This window comes from Physcomitrium patens, chromosome 23 (assembly GCF_059467195.1).
Source record: "Physcomitrium patens ecotype Gransden chromosome 23, ASM5946719v1, whole genome shotgun sequence".
Lineage (NCBI taxonomy): Eukaryota > Viridiplantae > Streptophyta > Bryopsida > Funariales > Funariaceae > Physcomitrium > Physcomitrium patens.
The window spans coordinates 3,923,070-3,948,254 of NC_143432.1; the positions used below are offsets into that span (position 1 = coordinate 3,923,070).

Below are 25,185 nucleotides of genomic sequence, written 5' to 3' on the forward strand. Positions count from 1 at the left end.
ACGGTCATGTACAATACGGAAACACAAGATAGCTCCTCCACCTGACCCAGAATGCACTCTATTCATCGTTACGCTCCTGAAGAGTTCTGTTTCCTCTGCTCAGAAGCAGCTAACTCCACGAAAGACATGAGAAGAAACCCAAAGGCTCTCACAAACAAAATCAAGATAAATGATATGCAGCTTAGCTTAAAGCCTTGGGAACACCATAAACAAATAAATGAAATTCTAGAGAGCACCATTGGGATAATGTTCCGAGCAACACGACATCAAATGGCAGCCTACCTCATAAGAGTGGACGTGGAGGGCCATTACAATTATCATTACCTCCGACAAAACTATTTGTTGTTTGATGAGTAGCATCACAACGAAGTTTATTACCAAATAATTTTGAAACGGCAGTACAGTGCTCTTCAAATGCTCTCAAGTGACAAACCGTGTATTTAAAAGGCTACAATAAAGAAGTTTCAAAATTTAGCAACCGCTAACAAGGTATCTTGCACAGAGCTGCACTATTCCTAGACCATTCAATTGAATCCATAGGCTTAGCCAAGGAGCTTGGAAATAACGCCAGCACCGACTGTCCTTCCTCCTTCTCGAAGAGCAAAGCGTTGTCCTGCAAATAGAGCCATGCATCAGAAAATGAAGAGTTCGAGGAGGATAACGTGAAGCAAGGCTATTTCATAATTTTCCCGTCTACTCATCCTCGTAGCCTACTGGCAAACACTGAAAAAATACGCCTAAATAACTCGATTATACCATTTTATCACTGGTTTTTTTCAGAAGTCAAATGGTATTGAATAGAAAAACGAAAACAAAACAAAACTAATGAGCTGAGTGTATGCTTCATAAATTGTGCAGATAGTAAGTTACCAAGTTCAAGGGGGCAAGGAATAATTAGTTCAAATTGGGCAGTCAAGTTGTCTCCAGGCATGACCATCTTGATGTGTTCTGGAAGCTCAACTTTTCCAGTTACATCTGCAGTACGCAAGTAGAATTGGGGTCGGTAGTTGGAGAAGAAGGCAGTATGTCGGCCTCCCTCTTCCTTGGTAAGAATGTAAACCTCTGCTTCGAACTTGGTGTTAGTCTTGACAGTACCAGGCTTGCAAATGACCTGCACCAGCAGTACAAGAAATAAGGAGGGTTAGTAAATGAAGCCACAAACAAAGATCTCACCAAAGAGGAATGTTCAGGTCTGCCAACAGTTGCAAAGATTGTTAAAACAACTTTAAAGATTTGATTGTTGTACATCACAGAAAATGTCCACCTGTGACATTGGTAAAAGAAATGCTTCACCTGTCCACGCTGCACTTCGTCTCTCTTAAGACCACGAATCAGAAGACCCACGTTATCTCCTGCCTGTATCAACAAAACAGTTGGATAAGATTAGTTGTTTGACAACGTGAGCCTATCAGAATATATGTTTGTGCCAATGAAATCAGATGTTCAAAAATAAGATTCTTGTTAACCGATCTGAAGATATTTAGACCGAAACGAAAAGAGTAAATGACGAAAAAACCCCAGTAACAAGATCACGAGGACGCCTGAAACCTTCAACCCGCAAGTCATGTTCACATATTTGGGTATATCCATTTCATCTCAAGTAACATCCGAGACATAGCTCCAAATCAGTGTAAACAAATACCTGGCCTTGATCCAATTGCTTCTTGAACATCTCCACACCAGTGACAGTTGTCTTAAGATTGGGACCCTGCGACAAATGAAGTCACAAAAAATGTTCATTGGCAAAGCTTGGAAGAGTGGAACAAAGAAATCGGTTCGCTTATGCAAATGCAAACGGAAGAAGTTCGAAAAGTATTCCGTACCGTGCGTAGTCCAACAACCTCCACCTCCTCACCAATTTTAACAACACCTTGCTCCACACGTCCAGTCACTACAGTTCCACGACCCTGATCATAGAAATAAACAATGTCAATAGATAGATAATCTAATATGTGGCAAAGGGCATCATTAATACTTACATATATAAGGTGCTACATGTATACATCGGCGCTTACTTACCAGAGATGCAACTTCAACTGAAAGTCATGGATACACGTTTTTCTTTGATGATCAAGATGAACAACGAAATCACCAAGAACCGAAGCTTAGTCTAAGATCAAAGACATCGAACATAATCTCGCCTGAATAGAGAAAACGTCCTCAATTGGCATGAGAAAGGGTTTGTCGAGGTTGCGCTTGGGCTCAGGGATGTATGAGTCTACAGCCTCCATCAACTTTAAAATTGCATTCTTCCCAAGCTCTGGGTTAGTTCCCTGCAATGCGGCGAGAGCAGAGCCTCGGACGATAGGGATATCATCTCCTGGAAACTTATAAAATGAAAGTAACTCTGCAAAAATAGTTATTGATCAGAAATTTTTCAACATCTGAAGAACAAAGTTTTCAGCAAATTTCCCTGAATAACTTGAGCCAGAGCAAAAAGTTCACCTCGCAACTCCATCTCCACAAGCTCCAACAACTCTTCATCTTCGACAACGTCCACTTTGTTCAAGAAAACCACCAATGATGGAACTCCGACCTGTCGCAGTTGCAACCCACGTCAGAATTTAGGACCTTACACATTAAACTCCTTTGCGAGGTACAGGAGTGGGTGATACTTTGATCCAAAAAAGACACGTGTTAATGCGATCACAACCCCTTGAAGATTGGGCTCCAGAGGATCTACTAACCTGCCGAGCTAACAGGATATGCTCTTTAGTCTGAGGCATAGGGCCATCTGGTGCTGATACAACTAGAATACCACCATCCATTTGTGCAGCACCAGTAATCATATTCTGCAAACATAAACCTAGAGATTAAGTATCATCTTCTTCGAGAAATCCATCAAAGACAATTAGAGTGGTTTCGGTCCAGATAAGTGACCATAGAAAGGGAAAAGAAATGCTAGGACTAGTAAAATAGGATCATGAAATATACCTTCACATAATCAGCATGTCCTGGACAGTCAACATGAGCGTAATGTCGGTTTTCAGTTTCATACTCAACATGTGCCTGCAAAACATACGCAAAATTTCTTCATGAGAAATGGAATTATATTTATAAAGGTCTTGGTATTCTCAGTTACAACATGCATTAGTAATCAGGTTGAGCATTCTGTGTCCTTGAAAGGAATTATTTCGTCCCAAACAGTTGTAACAAAAGAATATAGCAAGTTGAACATAGCCCCAGCAGAGCAATAATGAAAAAATAGCTTACTGTAGCAATGGTGATACCACGCTGTTTTTCCTCTGGAGCTTTATCGATCTCGTCAAATGCGATTGATTTAGCCATACCTTCATCAGCCAAAACCTGCCAGAGGAAATCGCGATTAAAGGATAAATGCATAATTCTCAAAGAATAGAATTGAAATATATCAATGTAAAAAAGTAAAGGAGAAACTTGTGACAATTCGATTAAATTCAACCAAAAACTGGGAATACCACAACGCTACAGCTAGCAATCAGATGATCTTTCTAGTGAACTCAAAAACCAGAAATTACTGGTCAGAGGCAAACCTTGGTGATTGCTGCAGTAAGAGTAGTCTTTCCATGATCCACGTGTCCAATTGTTCCAATGTTCATGTGCGGCTTACTGCAAAAATCTCAACACAATTCAGCGGTTAAAATCTATCATGGCCTGAATTATATATTCAACAGCAATTTACTTCATAAAATGTCCATACTACTCACTAAAAAAACTAGAAACGTTTCCACAATGGATTGTGCTCGTCTCCTACCAAAAGGCCTGATTGCCACCCACCATCAACTACTGACGTTTCTGTTAATTCAAACGGAAATATTTCCAATACATTAAATACACGACTTTGACAATGACCTAATGAATGAAACCGCATTTGTACGAATAATAGGAAGATCAAAGCATTCCATCATTACACAAAAGGGTTCCCAGAGTTTCACTTCAGAAGGTTCGAACGCCACAGTGTATCATCTAGAACCCTAGTAAACCCTGCCGCAGTAAAACATAAGTGACCGTACGCTTGCACATACACGCCACTAAAGGACTATTTTTGCAAGAGAGGGTAATTTCACAAAACCCTTTCCGAACCCTACCTACCCGGAAGCCAAAAAGCCATCCCATATGTCATTCATGTTTTCTGCATGAATCCAAAGTATCCAACAAGCGCCAAATTACAATTCTCCTGCTTAAATGACCTCTTCGAATGGATTCTTAGTATTTACAGAATCAAAGCGATTCATGGTTTCACAATACCTAAAGTCTCACGCATATCTAAGGATCTAGCGAACGGTAAGTTACGAGAGAAAATTCAACATAAGAAAATGCAATGGCGTTGGGAGATTCTATTTACACTCACTTTCGGTTGAAGGTGGCCATCGTTCGAACGGACACCAGCCCTTTCAAGAAATTCCTCCATAGGGTCAGCTCCTGTGACCTCGCAGACGATTCGAACGCATTGCGGCGACTCTCGATGGCGCTTGATGATGCAAGTCCGCACGAGTGGTACGTGCAGACAGAGGATTGTGGCAACACAAACTTCAGCAACGACTGCGAGCGCCGCGCCCGCGCTATCGCCGCTGCCATGGCCGTTCGCACACACCTAATCTAACAGTAAGGCACAACTCGAGGCACCCACAAACCCTGTGAACCCACCTCCCGAACACAAACCAGCGATCGATCGATCACACCCTCTGCGAAGATCCGATTCCAAGATTTTTCGAGCTAGTGCACCGATCTGGCCCCAGCCTGGAGCGACTCTACCGAAGAAAAGTGCCGAACCTTAAACCCTAAACCCCACCCTGGCTGGCATACTTACAGTTAGACTGCCTGGTTTCCATGTGTCCACCTGTCTTGCTGGTAACCTTTCCCCATTACTTTAAAGCATATTCCGATGACTCCTATCGTCTTCTCTCCTGTAGAATTATTCGGAAGATTGAAGTGATAATTCTGTGAGTCCAAACTTAGCGAGATTTCAGCACATTCTAATTGTGTGTTTACATTTAACATCTTGTTATTGCGAAGGTTCTATTACAGGTCAATTCATGGGTTAGCTATCTTATTTTCTTCCGTTCCTTTTTTCGGTAACCTCAATGCTCTACTTTTAATCAGAACCCAAATTTGGATGCATTTAGTTGCCACAATGAGTCGTTGAATAGAAGGCCTCCCTTGAATCGGCACAAAACTGCTTGCATTCGAGGTATTCCAGGTCATGCGTCATTGTTGGAACAATGCAACAGATAATACTCAGTTCCCCTTCCAAGCAATCAGTCCTGATCAAGGGCGTGTTTGAGGAATTGCAATTTCGAGTTCCCCTTCCAAGCAATCAGTCCTGATCAAGGGCGTGTTTGAGGTATTGCAATTTCAGATTGACATTGGTTGGGCCCCCGAAAGGGCATTCCAAAAATATTGATATGCCGGTACGTGTACCCAGCGTACGGTATTCTTTAGTAAAAGGCGAAAGAATAGTTCGCTCTGAGCTGAGCACCCGGTTAGATGTTAACAATGAATGCAACTGTGTACTAATGTGATCCAAAGGACTCAGTGTAACCGAATGATATGGGATAAATGAGAACTGGGCATGATATTGACATGCGAGATAGGTGTGTATAGATGATATGTAAAGAGGAAAACGGAGCTTTGAAGAACCACAGAGCTCGCCTGTGTGTTCTAGCAATGGCTTGTCGATTGCTAGATCTCAATGAGCATCGTCACCACCATCTGATCTGGTTGCAGAAGCTCCTTGTGATGATGGTTCCGGCACGCCACTGGGAATGGCACAAACGCCGAAAGCAAAACGTGTTTGGAAACGACACAGACGAAGAAACTTGGCCCTCGACCCACAAGGCATCTATTGTGTGGTTCCTACTATTCCTCGACGTTCACAGGTTCCATGATTCACAAGACTACCTCAGATCAAAAGATTTTTCTGTCGATTTCAGTTTCAATTGAAATATGGAAACTGTGATGAGGGATCTAAACATAAGCTTGAAGTTTGAAGAAAAAAACTTAAGAACGTTTGAAGATTATCCATTTGTTGCAAATATCAAGAAGCCATTGAGTTTTAGTCACTCTGCATTGCAAGATGATATATAGGAGAATGTTAAATAGACCCAGGATTTTACTAATTTAATCCACCCATCATGACAAAAAAAAATGACCTCCATTCATTTCTCCACTCTTGTATCCAAAACCAATGAAAACTAACTATATTCTTCATGATTACCATATTCATGGGTAAATTTAATAAAAACTTGGGTCTATTTAACATTCCTGTATATGTAAATATAAACATACGTATAATTTTGTTTCCAATAATCAACACATGTCTACAAAAATGTATTTATTTTCTTTACCAAGTATCTTTACCAATCTTTACCAAAGATGTGAAACACAACGGATGAGCGCTTTCATCGACGATGAGAAAGACGGTGGTTAGGAGTTACGGCTATGCTGGAGAGTGCCCGCGGCTCGAACGAACAAACGAACGGACGGACGGACGGACGGACGGACGGACGAACACTGGACACACATACACGCACGCACACAGACAGACAGACCTACCGATGCATCATCGGGGTGGAATTTCGTCGACGGGGATGTCCCCTAGCTCAGGATCGAATGCGAGTGTGTACTCACTCGTAGCACACGATCGCATGCTCCGATGTTGGTCCTGCTGTGGAATCTAGCGAAAGTTAGCCCGCTGCGTGCATTTCGTCTCGTTGCCTGACTTGTATTCTTCTTTGCACTGTTTTATTCGGCAATTGGAGTCGTGGATGCTCCAATTTTGAGCCGATGTCTGCGATTCTTGTGTGGTTTCTGTTCCTCGGCAATCTGGCTGCAGAGAAGGTCTTTCTGGGACGGGATTGTGCGTTACTCTCTGGATTTTCGTCTGTTGAGCTCGCTTTGTAGCTCAATTGACTTCGTCCCATCACTTGTTGGACACCGATTCTGGGAATTCGTGCGTTAATGCTGCCCTACAGCTGTGTATCCAGCTTGCTTTTGCTTGTTCTAGTTTCAGCTTGTTTTATTCTTGCAGTCGTGAGGATCGTCGTTGCGGGTGGGCGGAAGAATATGATCTGGATGTTCTGGGATGTGCAGTCTCACAAGTTTTTGATTGTTGCCGCAGTTTCTTGTTTTAGGCTGGCTTTTTGCATGTTTAGGTTTGTTTCGGTGAAATTAATTTCTGCTGCTTTCTTTTGGCAGCTTTCTGGGATCTTGGGCGACTGGACGAGCATCCACGATGATATCCTGTGAAAGAGTGCATAGCTCAAGATCAAGTAACTTGGGCAATCAGCGAGTCACTGCAGGCTCAAGATTAGTAAAGTGAGTTGTACTGCAATACAAGCTCCCATCGAGCATACCTTAACGGAAGAGCGTGGGAGTGGATTTCACAATGTAAATAATTTTTGTGTTGGGGTATTGTCGACTTCGAGGGTTTTAGCAACTGTATAACCATATTATCAATCCAGTGGGAATTCGCAGATTTTATCCACAGTTGATTATCTGAAGTGAAAATGCTAAATCTCTGGAGCAGGTTACTTGCGTTACAACACGCTGAATCGGATCCACAGCTCACACTGGTGTTTGAAGCATTGCACGAGTTAATAGAGGTTGAGAACGGTAGCACAAGGATGTAAACTGGGAGCATTGGATTTGCCTGCAGTGACTAGAGTATAATCATGGTCTCTACCTGAGCTTATGTACCCTGCTAGAGTATCTCGCAAGAGGATTGTCACGAACATATTTATCGCATGCTTCAAGCATTGCGCTCAGCAATGGGAAGTTGAGATACAATCCTTTATAAGTTTGTGAAGCTCAGACGAACGAATAAGGAGATGCCGTGACGTTGCAACAGAAGATTTTGGAGGATGGAGGAGGTTGTGGCGACGCTCTTAGAAGAGGACGAGGTGCTGGGGATTGCTCAGAATTCGTATGAATGGGATTTAGGTGGCTGTGGAGGTCGGGAAGATGTGAACCACGAACATTCTCAGGATCTTACAGCTAGCACTAGCAGACGGGAAATAAATAATAATTCTTTGGGTAGCAACGATGGTACGCTGGTTCCTGCAACCAATCTTGAGGCGTTTCTATTCATTCATGTTTGTTCTGATCACGTTCAGTTCTCATGAATATGTTATAGCTTCATTTCGTTGACTCTCTTCTTCCTTAATTTAAGATTATATGGTTAATCTAATGGGATCTTTTCTCATGTGCAGAGGTATTCTGCCACTCCGCTATGTGCTTCGAGGAGAGTGGTAATGATTTTGTAGCAGAAGCCAGTGGGAGGAACAATTCTGAGAGGGTGCATTGCTCCAGAGTAGGTGCTGAGGAGGATGTCGTAGTGGGCTTAAAGAAAGACCATGCGGAGTTGGGTAGGTCTTTTCAAATGGCAGTCAGTGTTCACGACTGGGCTCTAGCCGAGAGTCTCATACCTCTGGCAGTTCCTCATAAGCTCAACGATGGCTTGTGTATCGCCCTGGATTCCATTTGGTTTTTAAGGTGAGGTTGATGTTGTGTAAGATTATTGATCAAATTATAAGTGACCTGAGCTAGAATAAGCGTTGCAAAGTAGGATTGAGAGACTGGATGGTTCAAATGAAGGGAAGTAAGCAGAGACATTTGTGGATTATTTCCAGCACGACACAGGAATTGGCGGCTGCAACACGTTTAATTGAGTGTTTGATGCTTGCTGGGGCTCACGACTTCACACGAGCAGTTCTTCGTACTTCCTTCTTAGCTTCCTGCGTGTCAGCTTGCCGATCACGGACTATGAGCCTGGCAGACACCGTTACTGTAATGGCACAAAGGTAAGATTTTCAATATCTGAATCTAATTAGCTTAGTGTCTGATAAATGTCATGGCTTGACACGTTTCGATTTTGTATTCATGGGCTGGGTAAGGAAGCGGTAAAACTGTCTGCTCGTTTATGCAGGTTAAGAGAGAGACTTCAGGAATGTAATGGTGATGAAACTCCGAAGGATGAAGCTGCAGCCAAAGTTCAGAGGTTCATTGAATGGGCTTTGAAATGCATTGGCTCACAATCACGTGGAAAAGGAGCACACTCTGGATCACCCGGTGACATAAGCATGGCTATTATACACAGTTCCGCTGTAGAATCACGGCTTCAGCTTATGGCGTTCAAGCGACTTTTGGAACTAGCTGGTTCTCGATTGAGTAAAAAGGATTTTACAGAAGCTTTTGACGCAGCATGCTTTCCTCTCACTTTGTTCTCCAGCGCCATTGATCCTGGATGGGCAACTGGCATTGCCGCAAGTGCTATGCAAGGGCTGTTAGGGCTTTTAGTTGAGGGAGGTGCAGATAATGTTAATCAGTGTTTTCTAGAAGCTGCCAGGTTTGGAAGCACAGAACTTGTACGAATATTGCTCCAGGTGATCAATGGACCTTTTATTAGCTGTGAACCTACGACAGAAATTTTGTTTCTGGGCAAATTCCATTAATGCCAAATAGTGTTATTTTTATGCTAATTTCTTTCATGCACACTTAATGATTTGGGGTGACTAAATGATTCAGTACGTAATTGGAGCTGCGAATCTAGTTCTTACTCGCGTAAATAGCTTGAGCAGGATATGGAATCTAACAAAGGTTTGATGTGTGCAGATTGCACAATGGAATGGTGTGGAGTTAGACGTGAACTTAGCGGTGGGATTTGCCTCCCACTACTGTAAAATTGACACCATGGAATGCCTTGTTGAAGATGGTAAAGCGAATTCTTTTTTGGGGCCTCTTATGAGAGGTGCTGAACGGGGTTGCATGGAGGTTAGACTCATCAATCGATTTGTCTTGAAATTATGCTCTACTCATTGGTAGTGAATTCATCTGGAACCATGTGAAGTATGCGTCGCAGAGAAGAGCCATGTCTTTGTTTCTGGTCACTATATTCGTAGTGCTGGGACATAGTGCTTTCAGTTACTCTGTCTTCTGCAAGAGATAGGAATACCCTTCATTTACTTAATGCGCACATTATGATACTAATGAATAGCGCGTCAATGGGTTGCTGTGCAACAGGTCGTTCAATGGTTTGTAGGAAAGGGTTGTAAAGATATGGAGTTGTGTTTAGCGCTTACTGCTGCAGCTTCCAGTAGCCATGTGGATGTTGCTGCCTTTCTCTTAACCCATGTTCCTCATCATGTTTTGCACACTCTCAGCGCCGAAATTCTCAAGGTATTTTTAATATTAAAGATGCCTAATGAGTTTTGGTTACCAAAGTAGAGAATAACTGGTTTTATTGATATGCTTTTACACACGAACATCTAACAAGAGATTTCTGCTTCTTGTCGTAAGTAACATTTCTACAATAAATGTTAGTAACCTTGAACTACTAATATTATCTTATGGAAATCAAAGATGTTCTGAGCAGATCTTACCTGGTTTTCTTGGAGCACAGGCAGCAGGTGAACGGTCTGGTGGATCTCTTGAAGGCATAGCTTTTCTTTTGCAAGCTGATTTCTTAAATAACCCCACCGCGACGTACAGGACTGCCGATAGCATTTCAAAATCGGAAGACGAAGCAATCACCTTGGAGCTACGGACGTTTCTACAAGAAGAATGGTCAGAGGATGCTTTTTTGAAGGGGCGTTTACTTGGCCAAGCTCACCATCTTAACGTCATGCGTGCTCTGAAGCGGGGTTCCTCACCACTTCACTTGCAGGAACTTCCTTTGCAACTGCAAGTCACCGTCGCTTACCTTCCGCTCTACAAAGAATGCATGGCTTCAAGCGGGGTGGTTCTTTCGCAATGGCTTAGAGGCCAGCTTGTTGAGGCAGCTCTGAGGCTGAATGAAGGCGATCTATGCTCATCGGAGGAGCTTTTCATGAAGTGCAGCAAGCATGAGCTTCTCTTAATCCTGGAGTCTCGATTGCCGGGTTTCGTGCTAGCTTCCGAAGGCAAATGAAGACAAATTAAATTCTACACGGTGGCTCGCAGTCATGAATTAATATTCGAAATTTTGAATTGTCATAATGAGTCTCTCTCTCGTCGCCTGAAATAAGAGAGAGCCTTGGTCCTTGAGGAGCAACTTCATCTCCCCTTGTTGGTTATTGGACAGCACAGCCGATGAGAATTATTGTCATTGAAAGCACAGGAAACATGGGTCACGCTTCAGCAAATAAAGTTGACTCTGCTGTAGAGGAAGACGACGGTGATCACGGTCTTTCTGTTCGTTCTCAACTGGATCAAGCTTTAATCCGATACTACGGTTATGTATTGTTGGGAGACTGACGATTGAAATCACAAGTTCGATCTCCATTCCAAGCCGGTCATGGCTCCCTTGAATACTTTGGACTCATTGGTTGGATCCATGCTGATGTGGGGGTCCGTGAAGCCACATTCAATGCTCAAGTTATCAGGTTTAACACGGTTGGCTGCTGTGGATGATGATGAGCTATTTGTAAAGTGCTTGGACTTGGAGCCTAAGAGTGTTCCGAGTTAGATTAAGTGCCCTGAGTGATACTCGTCTTGGATGCAGGCCATTTGATGTCTTCGAGAGCGTTCCAACTTCGTGACATAATCTCTTGTGGCAGTGTGTCTATTAAGAGGGATTGGTGATGGAGTAGGTGCAGGTGTGGTTGCATCCCGCCCCTTCCAAGGCGAAGGCTTGCATTAAAGATGGCCTAGAAGAATTCACCCAGTGGTTGCATGTGGTGCGGTATTCGTTTGTGCGAGAAAAGTATATTGGAGTTGAAATGTACAAAGAATCCATTTTACTGGGCTTGCGCATACAAGAAACTGAAAACGTGAAATAAGGCTGCATGGCATTGAAGTCTGATCATTTTTCACGGTAGGGTTGGTGTGTGTTGTATTCTAGCTTAATGCACTTCGTTTTGTCATCGCTGTTGATTTCACACTTATTCTCAGTAGTAATCAGAGCTAAAGGGTGGTTGTTTTGGTAAAGGCGAAACTGCTCTGCACTAGCATTGTGAAAATCTGATTTTGTGCCACACAATTGATGACATTGCAACACTTGGCATTTTGGAAATTACTGAAGTCTATGATGAGATTGACATCCGCTACGAATCCTTTTGCAGCACCTTGTGTTAGCTGAAATATATATATATATATATATATATATATACAATGTTGAAAATTATCTAAAAGCTTCAGAGCAAGAGCGTGTAAGCTCCACAATTGTCACTCTCAATTCCTGGATCACCACAGTGTGTCTATTACAGAAACGGTGATAACGCCTATTCAGAAACAGCATCCAAATCGTCAAACATGTAAAATCAGGACAATCAGAGCCAGCGAGGGGCAATAAGCAGAAACAGACAACCGAAAGTGATAAAGAAAGCTAGAAATTAATGCTTGATTTTAAAAAAATGTGACTGGCTCGATCAGTGACAGCATCGTTGAACCTGGCTTCGAACACATTTGCAGGAATCTCAAGCCTGTTTGCTAGAGCAATCAGCCGGTTCACAACGTATTCAAGAGTCTCATGGTTCGTGCTGAGGTTGGAGAACGTGCCGTGCTTTGATCTTCAAGAATTCGCCACCCTAGCCATGGGGCATCGAAGGCGAGATTAAGAAAATTCGACACAGTTTGATAGCAGGACCAGGGAGTAGCAAGAATCATACGGAGCAGGAAAAGGGTGCATGACAATCATGATAGTAGAGCAGTAACGCTCCGCTACGTGGTTGACAATCGGACACCCATACTCGCTGCTCGGATTGTTGTACACGAAACCAACGTAGTGGTCAGGGACTGCAAATTGCGCCCAGCTGCCGCCAAATAATTTAGAGCAACAACAAACCTAACTCAATTGCTCTGTACAACTACCTAGTGAAGGAGGAAGCGTAAAAAGTCATCTTCGGGAACAGAACTGGAGAATTCGATGATTCCAAAGTCTTAAAAGACGTTTCTCATTCAAATTCTAGAACAACTGACATTTTCTAAGCTAACAAACAAACGCGATGAGATGCAAGAAGTCCAGAATCCGAGACCGAGACTCTTACCATCCCCACGGCCGCGAAGTAGCCTTTGATCGCACGTTCTCACAACAACAGATTCCGACAAGTCTTCATTGACAGATGATTTCAGTGAAGAACTCTTTCACACATTGGCAAAGGATGCAATTGTTGCTAGCGAGTGAGGATCTTGTTGTAGAAACCTGCATCATCAAGCTCTCTTTCAACAATTTGCCCGTCTCATGTGTTCTACCAGCAGTTTGTAAATGTAGAATCCGATGCATATGCACCGGTAAGGGACATTTGACGTGAGGATAGGAGATGTTGGGTGAATGCGGTGAATTGGTTTAGGGCTGTGGTGTTTGGGTGATGGAGGTGAGTGGACAGGGAGGGAGTTGAGGTGAAGGGGAAGGAGATGCAAGGCTCATCAGAGTTGGCTGCTGGGGCGTGTCGCGCGTGGTACTGCCTGCAATGGCTGTCACACGAGGCTACGGCATGCCCGCTGCCATGCACTAGACGAGCGCGTCCACTTGCCATCTCGCGTATATGAGAAGGGCAGTGCTTCGTCCTCACAGAGTACAGAACTTTCTGCAATTTCGTCTACCAGATTAGAGGTGAAACTTACAAGGTTTTGTTGATCAACTAGTGCTGGGTTGAAACTGCTACCAGCAAATGTACAGATGACACCGGATGTATCTTTGGAAATCTTTTGATTCCCTTTGTGGCGCTAATTGATAACAAGAGTCCAGGGTTTGAGGTCGATCGGGTGGTTTGGCAGTGTACCAGCGCCGGCAGTGATTGACCGAAATGAGGAAATTAGCGATATCAAACGAAATTTCAAAGACAGCGACAACCAGAGCCAGTGGATCCGCCAGAGATGTCAGTAGGACGGATACTGAACGCAAATCTTGCACATGTCAGAGGGACTGACTGACCGGCCTCAATCTCTCACCAGCTATGGGGCGTCAACTGCCGGGCAGCACGTTGTATCCATCGCGATTATTCAATCCCTAGCGTCACCTGCACTGGGATACCTCAGCAAAGTTTGAACATCTGGCCTACTCGTGCAAAGTCGTTTGAGTTCCTCAGAACAATAAACAGGATTTAGGAAAATTCTATGAGTATTTTGCTTGGATTGAAGAAGATGATGCTGAGAGCCGAGAAAGTTGCTAGTCAATTCATGGTGTACTTCGTCTTGAGTCCACGTTGTGAATTTGTTGTGGGGATGCTGTTATCAAGCATTTATTAGTGTAACATGATGATTCAATGCGGCATCGCTTTCATATCTAGAGGAGCTTTGTGTTACGCTTCCTACAACTTTGTAAAACTCATGGCTGAGTAGACTTAAGTGTACTGACAGATTGCTCAGCAATTACACGAGGGAGTGAGGCTCAAGAATGACGAATAACCCAGGAGTATTATCAGTGTTCCGTTGTCTATTTTTGAAGTATCAATAAGTGTAGCTTCTAATTTCTTTTGTTTTGTTGGTTACGTGCACACACATGTTGCCTGTGGTGGCAGTCGACATTCGGCACTTATCTGGTAGTTATTGTGGCTTAGATACCAGATGTCTGCAGAACCATTGGAGGGTATGCTGTCACTGGCTTACCTTAGGTTAAATGCCATTTAATTTTGCTTTTTTCCTGTTTTTAGGTCTCAATCATCATTAATTTCAGACGTACTAGAATCTGTCCTCAAAATTGTCATGGATGCTTTCATCACAGTTTGCAGTTAATGGCTTGGCATCCATTAGAATTCATATTTTCAGTAGTGACCTATCTGTCAGTAAGTCTGCTGTTCTTATATCACTTGGTCATATATCCTTTATTGTGGATCTTTTTGGCTTGAGGTACCCCTTTGCCTTGTGATGACATGTACTACAACTTCACTGGAAGTGTCCATTGATGAGTCAACAACCTGATTTTCTTTTGATGACACACATATCCCAAGTCAATACTGATCTCAACTTGTTCAACTAGCAGTGAGCACATTAAATTGTATTGCAGTACTGAATGTTTGCCCATTTCTTTAAACAGCCTCAATACCAACACTATATTCTGAGATGAAGTCAAATGAGGATGAAGGTTCTGGAGCACCAGCTGCTCAATGATCTGCTACAGCACATACTCAAAAACAAACAGACAACAACAAAAAAAAAAAAAAAAAAAAAAAAAAAAAAGGAAGATGTCTAAGGTATGGATTCTGTCAAAGGTGCAATTTTAAAGCATGCCAGATTGTAATATACAAGAAATGTAGGACACTATATGGAAAGAACAGAGGGTGTCTTGGTACAATTCACTGCTTGTGGCAACAAAAGTAGTTTTGACACTAGTATGCCATCTGTAAAAACAAATGATTTGCATGTTGTAGTATGTACTGTGGGTGTTCATCATATGAGAAACCTTCCAGCCAGTGTTTTTCTAAAGGTCCATAAAGTGTGTTTTGTGTCACATAGGATACATACACTGCATGGATATGGATGAGGCTTCACAACTAAAGCAAATGGAACTTTCCATTCCTCCCACAATTATCTACTTGTAAGTTCAAACCACCTCCCTTGTTACCCACAGTTTTGAGGGGATTGTCCATGTACCTTCTTGAGTGTGTCTTCACATTCACAACACATGAAAGAAGTTGAAGTGTTTATTAAAACTAAAAAATGACAAAAATAAATAAGAAAATGAAAATACTCCTGTCCCGGTAGTAATAGGTTTAAACACTTTCTTTAGACACCAACATCATAAAATTTGTTGTCTTGTGTGTTTGGTTGTTGTTGCAAATGGTTATGCATTTGGATGTGGAACCTCTACTGTGTCAATTTGCACCTTTTTATGTGCAGCAACCTTAGTTTATAGTTCACATGTTTAATTGATACAGAGTGACATCTGTGTCCCACATACAATTTAGATTATGCTCATATATACATGCATGTATATGTGAGTGCATTTCCTTAAAACATTTCAAAATTGCAAAATTTATGCACTGTAAAAGAATGGATATATCAATCTTGAAAATAGTAAGCACTTGTTTAGAATATGAAAATTGTGGAAAAAACATACACACTTTATTGGCTTCTACATTGCTAACAAAGCCTTTCAATTAACATACATACATGTACCATTGTTTTGTAGTATGATAATAATAGCCAGGTTTGCATCAATGAACTTGATTCTTTGTCAAAAAAAGACTCATTATGTATTGTCATAATAACTTTTCCAATTGATAATAACCAAATAATGAAAAAATGTAAAAATATATTTAAATAGTGATATTATTTGCCATCACAAAGTTCCACAAACAAAAACATGATTTGGCATACACTTCTTTTTGAGGAAAAAAACAGTGTATGATGAATAAAGTTACAGTTTTAATAGCTGGAAATAAAGGTTGTTTGTATGCATATGAACTACACATGAGTAAAAAGATAAAAATAAAACTAGATGCAATCCACACAAATTTACAAATAAAAAGTGAACATTCACATTTCAAAATCACATATCAAAATTACATGAAAAGTTGAAGATTGATTTTAATTTTAAAAAATATTAATAAATAAAATGAAGTAATGTCATATTTAAGTGCAAAGAGTTGCTAAAGAAACACCTCCACGTTGTCAACATGACACCCTCCTTCCTCTATTCCTCCTTATTCTCAACTCATGTTCAATGTCTTCATCTCCTTGTTTCCATTTCCAATAACCATTTTCTATTCCAATTCATTATTATTTTATTTTATTTATTTTACAACAATAATCCTAAATAGAGTTGTTTTTATATATAATTATTTTGTGACTAAAATGTTGCTAATGTTGTATTGCAATCTTCTTATTGTAATAAAAAGATAATATATATTGTTTTGATTAAATACTATTGAATAACTTGATTGTATTTTATGTACCTATGGAATATTAAAAAAAATAATTAAAATTTAAAATAAACAAGTCTTTTGAAATAGACATCATGTATATAATCCATGATTGAAAGCTTTGGAATTCACAGTGTTGGGATAGAGAGAATTTGCTTTAAGAAAGTATTGGGCTTCAAGCTATCACTAATTGCTCAATTAAGTGTAATTAGGTATAGATAAGATATTGGTATTATTGACACATAAAGATAGATAGTTAGAACCATGGAAGTTTCTAGAATTGGAATTAGATTAGTAGACTAGGTAGGATCCATCATAGAACATTCTAGAAAGAGTTTAGGGTGGTTATTTAGATAAGATCCACCATAGAATCTTCTAAAAGGAATTTAAGGGGGTTATTAAAGTGAGATCCACCACCTTGGAACATTCTATAAAGTCTAGGGTAATAGAAAAAAGTATAAATAAGGTTGACTAGGGCCTTTTGCAGCATCTAATCAAGTACGGCTTTGGATCCTTTCTCTTAATACAATTGGATTTTTTATCTTCCTGTTTTGTTTTGTTTTGTCTAAATTTTAGTTGCTCACTTTTGTCTTCCATGTCTCATTTAATTTAATTCTTTTGAATTTTTTTCTGCTCCAATTTGTCCTACCTTAGCATGAGATTTTATGTTATCATGAATTAGAAGGATCTTAGACACTCAAGGTAGACCAATCATGTTTCATTAAGCCTCAAGATTAAAAATACACTAAGTTTATATATAAAATTATTCATATATGGCCAATTATATTAATACATAAGCCCTAAGTACTAAAAATCACCAAAAATGAAACAAAACTGATCTCGAGGGTCTAAGATTTTTTAATCCACAGGAATATAAAACCTCATTACAAAGTAAGATAAAATGGACCAAAAAAAAATTAAATAGAATTAAATAGAATAAAATATGAAAGACAAAATAGTGCAAATAGAAATAAAATAAAATAGAACTAAATAGAAAGATGCAAAACAAAACTTTACTAAGAAAGAAGGTCCAAAGCCATATATGATCAAATACTCCAAAAAGCCTTGATTAATCTTATTTATACTTTGTTCTACCACCTTGGATTTTTTAAAATATTTTTAGATGATAGATCCTACTTAGATAACCATCTTAAATTCTTTCTAGAAGGTTCCATGATAGGCCCCACCTAAATAATTTTTCTAAGTCTTTTTTAGAAAGTTCCATAGAAGACCTCTCCTAAATAATTGTCCTAAGGTCTTTCTAAAATGTTCTATGGTGGATCCTATTTGATCCATGAACCTAGCCTCAATTCTAAAAACTTCCATAACTTTTCAAACATGGTTCCAACTATCTATTCCTATGTGTCAATAATACAAATATCTTATCTATATCATGTTATAATTAATCTCCCTCCACTACTACAAAACGTCCTTGTTTTGCTCCCAATAGTATTTATAAATTGTCTTTGGGCAATAGATGAGGTTCTATAAAGGTTCTTACATTACATCCTAAATGAAATAATCTTTTTAAAAAACTTTGTACTTAAGTTGCGAACGTCTATTGCGAGAGCAAAGGTAGCAATGCTCCAAAATACTATCCACTTCATATTCTTATTGGTCATCAATTACAACAGGTAGTAGTGGTAGTTGGTGTCAATTTGATAAGCGTTTTGGCTTAGTATAAAATTCTTTCAATTGCAAAATATGGGAGAATGATGAATTCAAATATGTGGCAAAAACTTGAAGTGGTATATGACATCAAAAATCATTATAGAAATGCGGAAAGGTGCTAGTTTACAGATTTGATTTGATATAACAAGTGGCAAGTTAGCATTGGAGAATAACACCTAATCACCATTTTCAAAAGTCTTATATTGCCAGTAATTATCCATATATTGCTTCTATCAATTTTGTGTGATAAAGAGGCAGTACAATGCTACTTGTAAGGCTATTATAAGTCATTATATAAACTCTTCTATTAACAAATTGTTGGTATCAATGGGACAATAGAGATTTGTTGGCATAATTAGGTGTTGATTGATGTTAAGAAAAAATGGTGTATGATCAATATTTGCTTGAATACTATCATTGTAAGTAAATTTTAAGGGTGTCAAGTATTAATCCTAGTCATTAAGATGAACTACTACAAATGTATGTAATATATCTTCCAAGGTCCAATTTGCATGCTTTGTTCATCCATCTATTTGGAGATAGAAGGTTATAGACATAACAAGTTATGTGCCTAGTAGCTTAAATAAGGCTTGTCAAAAACTTCTTGTGAAGAATGAATCTCAATCTAAAATAATGACATGAGGTAATCTATGGTGACGAAAGACAGTATTGAAGAAGATCCATGTAAATGTTGGAACATCAATACCTTAGTGTATCGTAGCCAAGTAAAGTTGCTTGAAAAGTCGATACACAAAGACAACAATTGGAGTATGATATTCAGCTTGAATACAAACAAGGCAACAACATATTATATCAGATATAGTATTTAGAATCATACAAGTGTTCTTTTTAACGATGATGTCATGATTTCATATTTTTTAGATGCAAATCATATAGCAAGGGTCAATGGACAGTCAAAACAACTAATAGTTTTTCCAACAAATAGTATCGCTACACCTTTGTTGCATGTACAATTACTAATTCTCTTGATTATATGTAGCGTAATTGCATTCTACTCTTTTGAGCTTATATGATTCATACAATGTTAAGTATATAAAGAAGGTTGAGATTATATGATTGTAATATTAGAGCAGTAATGAATGCCTCTTTTAAACTATCAAAAGCACTTTGCAGTTCTAGTTTCCATTCAAATGAAGATCTTTCTCTAATTGGTTCGTCAATGAGGCATCAAAATGTGTAAATTTTCAAAAAAAATAGTAATAATATCTTACAAGGCTTAAAAATAAGTAGACTTCAAAAGCATTCTTAGAGGTTAGTCAATCTTCTATTGCTTTCTTCTTATCTTGCTCTATGCATATGCCTTCATAAGATACTACATGTCTCAAAAAATTGACTTTTTACTTCCAAAGTTTATATTTTGATTACTTACAGTAGAAGCAATTATCTTGTAGCTGACATAACTCTTCTTGTAGATGTTACTGATGGTCTTTAGAGGTTTTACTATACACGAGGATATTATCAATGAAGACAACTACATACTTATTTAAAAGGTCTCAAAACAATAAGTTTATGTGATCCATAAAAGACATTAGAGTATTAGTGAAGCCAAAAGATAAATAAGCCATTCAAAATATCTATACCACATACAAACTGTCATCTTTTCAATATCCTCTTTTGCAATAGGTATCTGTTAATATCCACTCCAAAGATCTAATTTGCTAAAGATGGTTGCACCTTAGAGTTGATTAAGAAGATCATCCACACATGAAAGTAGATATATATTTTTAACGGTGTGCTTATTGAGCCCTCGATAGTCAATGTAAAGTCAAAGTCTACCATCTTTCTTAGGTGCAAAGAATACAAGTATTGCCCATACTGATGTGCTTTATCAAATGAGGCCCTTTTCAAAGAGTTTGTCAAATTTTTTCCATAACTCTTCGAGCTCATTTGGTACTAGGCAATAAATTGGCTTACTGATTTGGCTCTAGGCAATAGTTTTATTTGAAAGGAGATACCTTGATCAAGACGCACACCACTAGGTAGGTCGCTTGGAAAAATATCTCAATATTCTTGTATGACTTGTTTTGCTCGTTCTATTCCTTTAATTGTCTTTCCTACCATTGATGTAAGATTTAAAACCACCATATATAGTACTTACTTATGTTATATTTGCTTCTTTATAAAGCTCATTCCTATAAGTAAGCCTTTAATTGCAAATTATTTTTTTTCTTTACTTCATGTGGAAGTACAAAGAGTCACCTTGTGTCTATCATCTTTGAAGGAGATTGTCCTTGTTATACAATCAACTTACTTATTTTTCACTTCTAGCCATGGCATACCAAGATAACATCATATCTTAGTTGTATTATATTGAACCTCTCTCTTAGGATGTAGATGTTAGTCAATCTCAAGGTTTCTTCTTCACATGTGTCATTTAATACATTCTCTTGATCATCTGCAAGTTCTATAATATCTTTCTTGATTATGTTAGTTTTAATCCCATGTCAATTGATAATTTAAATTCAGATGTAATTTTCTATAGAGCCACAATTTATAAGCACTTAACATAGTTGTTGATTTAGTAGTCCTGTTAGATGCACTAGTTGATTCTTTTTATAGTTATTTGAGGCCATGTCATTTGTCTTTGAGAGATAATAGCTATCCCTACTACTAGCCTTTGGTGCTTTTATTAACGAGCCTTATTTCCTTGCTTTATCTTATTATTGATTAGGTGAATTTTGAGACTATAAACCTACCTTGTTTTATTGGAGATTAAATTTTGAAATTTTGGATAATCTCCTATCTAATGGCCTGGCTCTCGATAATAGAAACACAATTTCTTTTGTACTAATACTTGTCATCTTTATAATATCAATGATCCTTATAGGGCATTAATCTCCATTAGTATTGGTTGTTGTACCATAATGTTAAATAGTGGCATAAGACTTTGTGCTATAGGTCGTGTTCCATGATTTTTGAAATCTATAGCATCAACCATCTCTATAATCTTAATTGCCACTTCAAACGTTTGTGGATTCTTTAATTCCATATCTTGCTCAATCCTAGATTTCAAACCTTGTAATAATTGATCCATCATCTTTACCTATGAAATATTGCCAATTTGGAGACATATTGACTTGAATTGGGAGACATAATCTTACACCAACCTAAATAGTATAAGATTTATAAATTGATCACATGCTATCTTGTTCACATTGGTGGGCCAAAATTGATTTCTAAATTTGGTTTCAAACTCCTTTTAATCACAAAATCCACCTTCATCTCCATAGCTTTGAATTCGATGTTGCCACCAAATAGTTGCCGCATCTTTCAAATAGTTGGTTGTATATATAATTGCTTCAATGGTATTTGGTCTAGATAGTTAGAAGTATTGTCATATGTTAAAGAGCCATTGACATACATCTTCTTATCTTAAAGTCTCAGAGTATGTATTAGGCTTATTAAATTTCAGCCTAGCACATGTTGACTTTCTTGTTTTGAAAGCTTGTATTTGTCCTTGCAAAGTAGCTATCTAATCTAAAAGGTGTTGTATTTGAGCCTCCATTTGAGATTGCTCTGCTATATCTTCCATGCTATAATTTCTTTGTTGGACTCCACTTTTGTATTGCTTTCTTACCTTTTGGTTGACTTTTTAAGAATAATGCATAGTAGCTTCAACACAACATCTACTATAATTACAACAATTAACCTCAAATTAGATGATGGCTATCAATAGACTACCAAAAAACAATCAAATATTTTTTCTCATACCAATGAAAGAGGACCAGTTTACCTTGAATATTTAAGATTCTTCAAATCCACAGCAATATAAAACTTCATCACAAAATAAGATAAAATGGAATAGAAAAAAAAAAAAAAAAAAAAAAAAAAACTAAAACTAAAACTAAAACTAAATAGAATTAAACTAAAAAAGACACAAAAGAAAAAACTATGCAAACAAAAATAAAAAGATATAGAAGTGAATAAGAAGATGCAAAATGAGACTTTACTAATAAAGAAGGTTTAAAGCCATATTTGACCAAATACCTCAAAAGACCCTGGTCAGTCCCATTTATTCTTTGTTCTACTATCCTAAACTTTATAGAATATTTTTAGATGATGGATCCTACTTAAATAACCACCGTAAACTCTTTCTAGAAGGTTCTATGATAGGCCTGACTCAGATAATTATCCTAAGTATTTTCTAGAAGGTTCTACGGTAGACTCCATTTAGATGACTGCCATGAGCTCTTTCTAGAATGTTCCACATTGGGTCCTATATAGTCTACTAACCTAACTCCAATTCTAGTAACATCCATAACTTTTCAAACATGGTTCCATCTGTCTATTGCTCTATGTCAACAATAGAAGTACCTTAACTATATTCTATTACAAAAAATGTGATAAAATATTATAAAATCTTATATGTCCTTAAGGTGAATTTTTTCCAAACTTCAACAGCTCATATCTCACAATTATAGTGTCTAAACAAACCAAAATTTTACATGAAGTATTGATATACTTTTAAAAACTACCACAATAAACTTCAACTCCAAATTTATTATGGATTTTAAGATATTATCAAAATCCTAATAGTAGCTTCAAACCCTTGCTTACATACACTTGTGTGCAAATTTCTTCATATCTCACACACTAAGAGTTTAAATACCATAAAACTTTGATATGTAGTTTTTTAACCTAATAACACACACTTTTGGAAATTTTGAGCCAAAAAATCATTTGAAAACTCAAGATATGGCTCCAACCATTACTATCAACAAAACAACTCACTTATTGCCTTCGAATTACATGTATTGTCTTCAACGTTCTACAACTTCTTTATACAAACTCCAAATGCAAAAATTCCTTTGTAGATCATGAAATTGTCATTGCAAACACACTTGTTGACCTCCAAAATCTATCATAAAACTCCTTGTATCCTCAAAATAGCAACAATATGGCTTAAAAAGACACCTAAAGAGACTTAAATAACTTTAAATTCAAATTAAAGGTCAAACATAAAAAGAACAAATGTCAACAAAAATGCAAATCCTTAATGGTTATTTCTAATCCATTGTTATATTTATCTTTTTATTACAAAAATAATTATTAAGTGATATAATTATCAAGAAATTTTAACACAGATTTTTTTTTCTGTTTTGAATTTACAATCCATTGTTATATTTATCTTTTTATTTTTTAAAGAATATTAATTATAAATAATTTAAATTTATTTTTTAAAATTATTTAATAATAATGAAGAAAAAAAATCCATAAAGATACACAACAAAGATCTATAAAGGGTTCCTACTTTAGTTCTAAAAAAACCACAATCCATAGCTTGAACAAAGTATATTTCTCTTATCAATCTGCTGTTAACATTCCACAAAACTAACAGAACAAGATTTTATAGCAGTTAAATTTCCTCAGATTTGTATGGATTTTGGTTTAAATGACATACCCCCTGAAAAATACTCTATTGACAGTGTATTTTTCCTAATTATCTTTAGATTCAAGGTTGTTATATTTGCAAGTTAATTTGAGTATATATCTATATACACACACACATATATATATATATATATATATGAATGTGTGTGTGTTGAAGAAGAGTCTCGGGACTACTATGAAATTTTTGTTGAAGTACTTTGCATATTCTTATTCTGCAATGTTATTGACTTTGTAAGAAAATGTTTTATTATAAATGCAAATTAGTCTAACATGATTAGCAGGGTTATTTTCTAAGGAATTCAGAAATGAAAAATAATAACTAACATCAGTTATATTTATTTATTTTTTCATATAAATCCATAAAACGCTGAGTGAGATATACATATGTATTTTTTTTAATTCAAGTGAATAAAGAAACAGGGCTAATCTTGTTAAGCAATAAAAATTTACTTCAAATTCATAGAATCAAATTATTTTTTTACTGTTAATATTAATGTGATGGTTATTCTATAAACATTTTGTGATTTGAAAAGTAGAAGGAATAAGGCATTAACCAAGAGTTCACCTTTCGATATATATATATATATATATATATGTATATTACACACACACACACACTCACAATGTTTGAAATAATAAAATTATTTAAGTTATTAGATGTGATGGAGCAAAGTTGCTATTTAGAACCCGTTGAGTGGGTTGTGATTGCAATTCTGAATATAGAACATATCACTCAAGTATTAACCGTATCCTACCATTCAAATCCCAACCATATTGTGCTGAATGAAAAATGCTAGGATCAAGGAATGGGATATCGTTGGCTCATTGCATAGAACCCCAATATAGAGAAAAAGTTACTTTTCTAGACAAGAGTGAGCTAGAGGTGGACCCAAATTCTGAACTCAATTTATACACTGGATCCAATGCATTAACTTATTTTCATTCATACAGACGATACATACATTGTGGACAGATATTGACAGGAACAGGTGCTAAAGTAGAAATGGAATCATGGGAAAAACCATATCCACCTAAAAATTTGAATACTACGTGGGTTCAACTTAATCAACACTGTAACCCATCCATTTATCAGTATGTTAATAATCTAAAAATATCTGTATTATCTATGTGAGCAAAAAGAGGAATGGGCCTCCACGTGGAACTAACAACTTGGAAGTTTCATGCAAGTGGATGGGTATATTTATTGATGGATGTCTTTCGTTCAGGCTTAGTCTGCCACGTGGGCGATGGGAGCACGAGAAGGGCACAGGTTCTCGGTGTGGCACTTCTCGGTTAGACCAAGTGGGAGCGGGGCTATTTTAGTGCCCATCGTGTTCTCAAGTGG

General features: G+C 37.9%; 2 protein-coding genes, 1 long non-coding RNA gene and 1 other non-coding gene across 5 annotated transcripts; 2 read left to right on the top strand and 2 right to left on the bottom strand.

Annotated features, from left to right (window-relative positions):
- Window positions 1-320: 320 nt before the first annotated feature.
- Window positions 321-4,741, bottom strand: LOC112276263 (uncharacterized). Its single transcript, XM_024507416.3, has 12 exons — window positions 4,331-4,741; window positions 3,513-3,588; window positions 3,214-3,306; window positions 2,935-3,009; window positions 2,688-2,792; window positions 2,446-2,536; window positions 2,142-2,347; window positions 1,824-1,907; window positions 1,643-1,708; window positions 1,294-1,356; window positions 871-1,111; window positions 321-613 (listed from the first exon to the last, which is right to left on the bottom strand). The coding sequence occupies exons 1-12, from the start codon at window positions 4,555-4,557 to the stop codon at window positions 543-545; spliced, it is 1,398 nt and encodes a 465-aa protein (XP_024363184.1). The 5' UTR covers window positions 4,558-4,741; the 3' UTR covers window positions 321-542.
- Window positions 4,742-5,351: 610 nt separating this feature from the next.
- LOC112276276 (U5 spliceosomal RNA) lies at window positions 5,352-5,464 on the bottom strand. The gene has a single exon (XR_002967964.1). It is a non-coding gene; the product is annotated as a U5 spliceosomal RNA (small nuclear RNA).
- Window positions 5,465-6,543: 1,079 nt separating this feature from the next.
- LOC112276154 (ankyrin repeat protein SKIP35) lies at window positions 6,544-11,735 on the top strand. 2 transcript variants are annotated; one of them, XM_090246576.1, is made up of 9 exons: window positions 6,544-6,931; window positions 7,177-7,296; window positions 7,443-8,025; window positions 8,190-8,472; window positions 8,610-8,780; window positions 8,906-9,362; window positions 9,592-9,750; window positions 10,000-10,155; window positions 10,379-11,735. In XM_090246576.1, the coding sequence occupies exons 3-9, from the start codon at window positions 7,842-7,844 to the stop codon at window positions 10,883-10,885; spliced, it is 1,917 nt and encodes a 638-aa protein (XP_090102702.1). In that variant the 5' UTR covers window positions 6,544-6,931; window positions 7,177-7,296; window positions 7,443-7,841; the 3' UTR covers window positions 10,886-11,735. The 2 variants fall into 2 exon arrangements, with proteins under 2 accessions (XP_090102702.1, XP_024362989.1); XM_024507221.3 differs by having other exon boundaries at window positions 7,508-8,025.
- Window positions 11,205-11,735, top strand: LOC149986486 (uncharacterized). Its single transcript, XR_016500269.1, has 2 exons — window positions 11,205-11,339; window positions 11,459-11,735. It is a non-coding gene; the product is annotated as an uncharacterized LOC149986486 (long non-coding RNA).
- Window positions 11,736-25,185: the final 13,450 nt, after the last annotated feature.